Source organism: Ursus maritimus, unplaced genomic scaffold (genome assembly GCF_017311325.1).
Source record: "Ursus maritimus isolate PB19 unplaced genomic scaffold, ASM1731132v1 scaffold_2, whole genome shotgun sequence".
NCBI classification, from domain to species: Eukaryota; Metazoa; Chordata; class Mammalia; order Carnivora; family Ursidae; genus Ursus; species Ursus maritimus.
Genome location: NW_024424452.1, coordinates 37,874,443 through 37,877,460, shown reverse-complemented (window position 1 = coordinate 37,877,460; position 3,018 = coordinate 37,874,443). Strand labels below are relative to the sequence as shown.

The 3,018-nt window shown below is 58.8% G+C and overlaps 1 protein-coding gene across 3 annotated transcripts in view; it reads right to left on the bottom strand.

The window, feature by feature from the left end:
- CLCN7 (chloride voltage-gated channel 7) overlaps positions 1–3,018 on the bottom strand; it is a 26,089-nt gene that overhangs the window by 15,475 nt on the left and 7,596 nt on the right. Inside the window, exon 2 of one of the 3 annotated variants that reach the window (XM_040635568.1) lies at positions 1,250–1,321. The exons of the other annotated variants lie outside the window; for them this stretch is intronic. Coding sequence (XP_040491502.1) covers positions 1,250–1,321 — 72 coding nt within the window. The remainder of the gene's footprint in view (positions 1–1,249; positions 1,322–3,018) is intronic. 3 annotated transcript variants of the gene reach the window in all.

Genomic DNA, 3,018 nt, shown 5'->3' with positions numbered 1-3,018 from the left:
GAAAGAGTGGTTTCCTGAGAAAGGGCCTGGGAAACTGGATGGCCACACACAAATGAGGCTGTACCCTTATCTTCCGCCAGACACAAATGAGTAAAAAATGGATCAAAGGTCTAAAATTACAGAGCTCTCAGAAGAAAATGCAGAAAATCTTTCTGACCTTGGACTAGGCAGTGGATTCTTAGATATAACACTGAAAAAGAACGGTCAGCTGGACTTCATCAAAATTAACAGCTTTTGCGGGGACTCCTGGGGGCTCCATCAGCTGAGCGTCCGACTCGATTTCGGCTCAGGTCATGATCTCTGGGTCGTGGGATCGAGCCCCGTGTTGGGCTCTGCACTGGGTGTGGAACCTGCTTAAGATTCCCTCGCGCTCTGCCCCTCCCCTACCTCCCCACGCTCTAAAATAAATAAATACATAAATAAAAGGTTTTGTACTTCCAAGGAACCTGTCAGAAAGTGAGAAGACCATCCAAAGAGTGGAAGAAACTTTTCGCAAATTTTGTACCTGATGAGCAATGTGCATCTGATATAAAAAGAATTCTTACAACCCAATGATAAAAACACAAACAACCCAATTAAAGTGGCACAGGATCTGCACAGACATTTCTGCAAAGAAGACATACACATGGCCACCAGCACAGGAAAGATCAACTGGCCGTCACCGGGCATGAGAGGGTCGCAGGTCAGAACCACAAAACCCTGAGGAGGAAGTCACGTGCAAGGCTGGAGAGCAGGGCGGGCTCAGCAAACATGCCCCAGCAGCTGCCAGACAGCCTGGCACAGGGCAGGAGAACATCATGCTGTCCCAGGTCCCAGACTCCAGAGATCCCTGTCCCCAGAGCCACCACCAGCCCACTCGGGGCCCGTCTCCCCCACACGGTGCCTACTCCCCTGGCCTTGCTTCCTGCACGTTTCCAGGACAGGTCGGTGCTCCCTGCTGGCGTGCACTGGCCCCATCTCCACTCATGTGGCTCAGCCTCAGGGGACTCAGACACTCGGAGCCGACCTCCCTGGTCACCCAGCCTCTGGGGGCCCCATCGTCTTTTCATCATGTTGTCCCCGAGCTCTGCACGGACTGTCCGCACCTGTCCTCTCGCTCTGCACGGCCCTGCTTGCCGTCCGCCACCTTCTCGCTCAGCATTTACCGTCGGCGCTCTGCTCGGAGGCGCCTCTGCAGGAGCCGCCCCGCCCTTCCTGGGGAAGGGTAGGCGCTGAGAGCCGAAAGGACGGGAAAGGGTCTACTACTCACCGGGTCGAGCAGCTCATCGTCCAGTTCCACGTTGCTCATCTGTCCAATCCGGAAAAATGCTGAGCGTGGCGACTAGAAGCACAAGAGAAATCACAGGGTGCTCAGTCACAGGTCGTGGCCGGTGCTGGACCCCAGAGAAGTCCAGGCTCTGCGCGAGTCCAGGCCTTCTTTACCCCAGAGGCCCTGCCCCCTCTTGGCCTAAGGCACAGATGAGACTGCAGACACCCGATTGCCCCAGGGGCCAAGGGCTGCAAGGCACCCATGACACCGTCCTTCAGGCTCCCCCACCCCCCCACTTCCTGTGTCCCCTCATCATGAGACTGAGGGGCTCTGGCAGGCGGGGAGCTGCGCCCAGCCTCCAGGCAGGCCCTCCAGACACACGGCTACACCCCCGTCAGCCACAGAGGACAGGCAAGCAGGCACGTGACTGCCCTCACGCGCAGCGCACGGCTACGGCGAGGCCTAGGAGGCAGAACACGGGCGCCCGCCACGTTTGCATTTCAGAGAAACACGTTTCAGGGTAAGTATGTCCCAGACGCTGTGTGGAAACAGGACTCGTGGTTTCTCGGAAGTGCAGGTGTAGCGGGCGCCCTGCCGTTTATCCAGCGGCCCTGCACGCGGTGAAAACCTGCCGCAGGGACGTGAACAAATTATATAATCGTCCCCCTTCTCCACAGCTTCAGGCGCGTGCAGTCAGCAGGAAGCAGATGACCGTCCTCCTGCCGTGGTCAGAAGGGCAGCAGTCCCCTCGTGCTGCATCACAAGGGGCCGCTCTCCTCACTTCAAGCCATCACGGGGGCATTTACCGCCTCACACCCCCACAGGAGCCCTGAGTGCAGCACTTTTATGTCAATCTATTGTTACAACTGTTCTAGTTTGCTACTAGTTATCGCCCTAACCTGTCCCCATGCTTACTCTACAAACTCGGCCAGAGCCAGGCGCCTGCAGCAAACACAGTCCGGGCACGCTCAGGCGCCCCGGCCAGCGCCGCACACGCTCGCCCCACAACGGGGGGCTTCCGAGCAGCGTGTTCCCGGGAGGCTCAGCGTGCTCCCTCCTCTCCACAGGCGCGCACTGAGCCCAGCACGGGGCTCGCGGAGAGAAACACACACTGACAACGCCCCCAAACTGCTGAATACAATGAGACAGGCAGGCTGAGGCTCCCTAGCTCCCAGCCTCGGGCAGGAGGGCTAGCCCCGCTGGCCACCGTGCCGGCCCAGCAAGGAGTCCCAGTTCTCAAGCCAACTGCACCCAAGAGGGGCCCGGACCTGGCTGCAGCCTCTGCTCCACAGACAGGACACACATGAGCAGGAGGGGTTCTGGGCCACCACCCGGCCACAGCAACACCAAATGCACGTCCCTGGGGATGTGTCCGTACACACAGACCGGCCAGGCAGATGGGGTGCAAAGATGGACAAACCCGGCTGAACAAGGCCAGGTGGCGCTGAAAGCGTGAGAAGCAGAGGAGAACGCAATCTGCCCTCCGACCTGGCAGATGGAGCCACAGAGAAAGTCCGTCTGGCCAGTTCTATCTCACCCAACAGTGATCAGGAAAGAACCTTGGTTACACCGGGCAGTCATCCCTCCACAACAAGGGGGCTCAGAGTCAGGGCCATCACACATCTCCTCGGGAATCTGCAGTTTCCAAGAGCTGGGCTGCAGCCTCGGGAGGTGTGACAAAAACGGTCCTGTCACGGGGGCCTGGGGGGCTCAGTTGGTGAAGCATCTGGCTGCGGCTCAGGTCATGATCCCGGGGTCCTGCTCAGCAG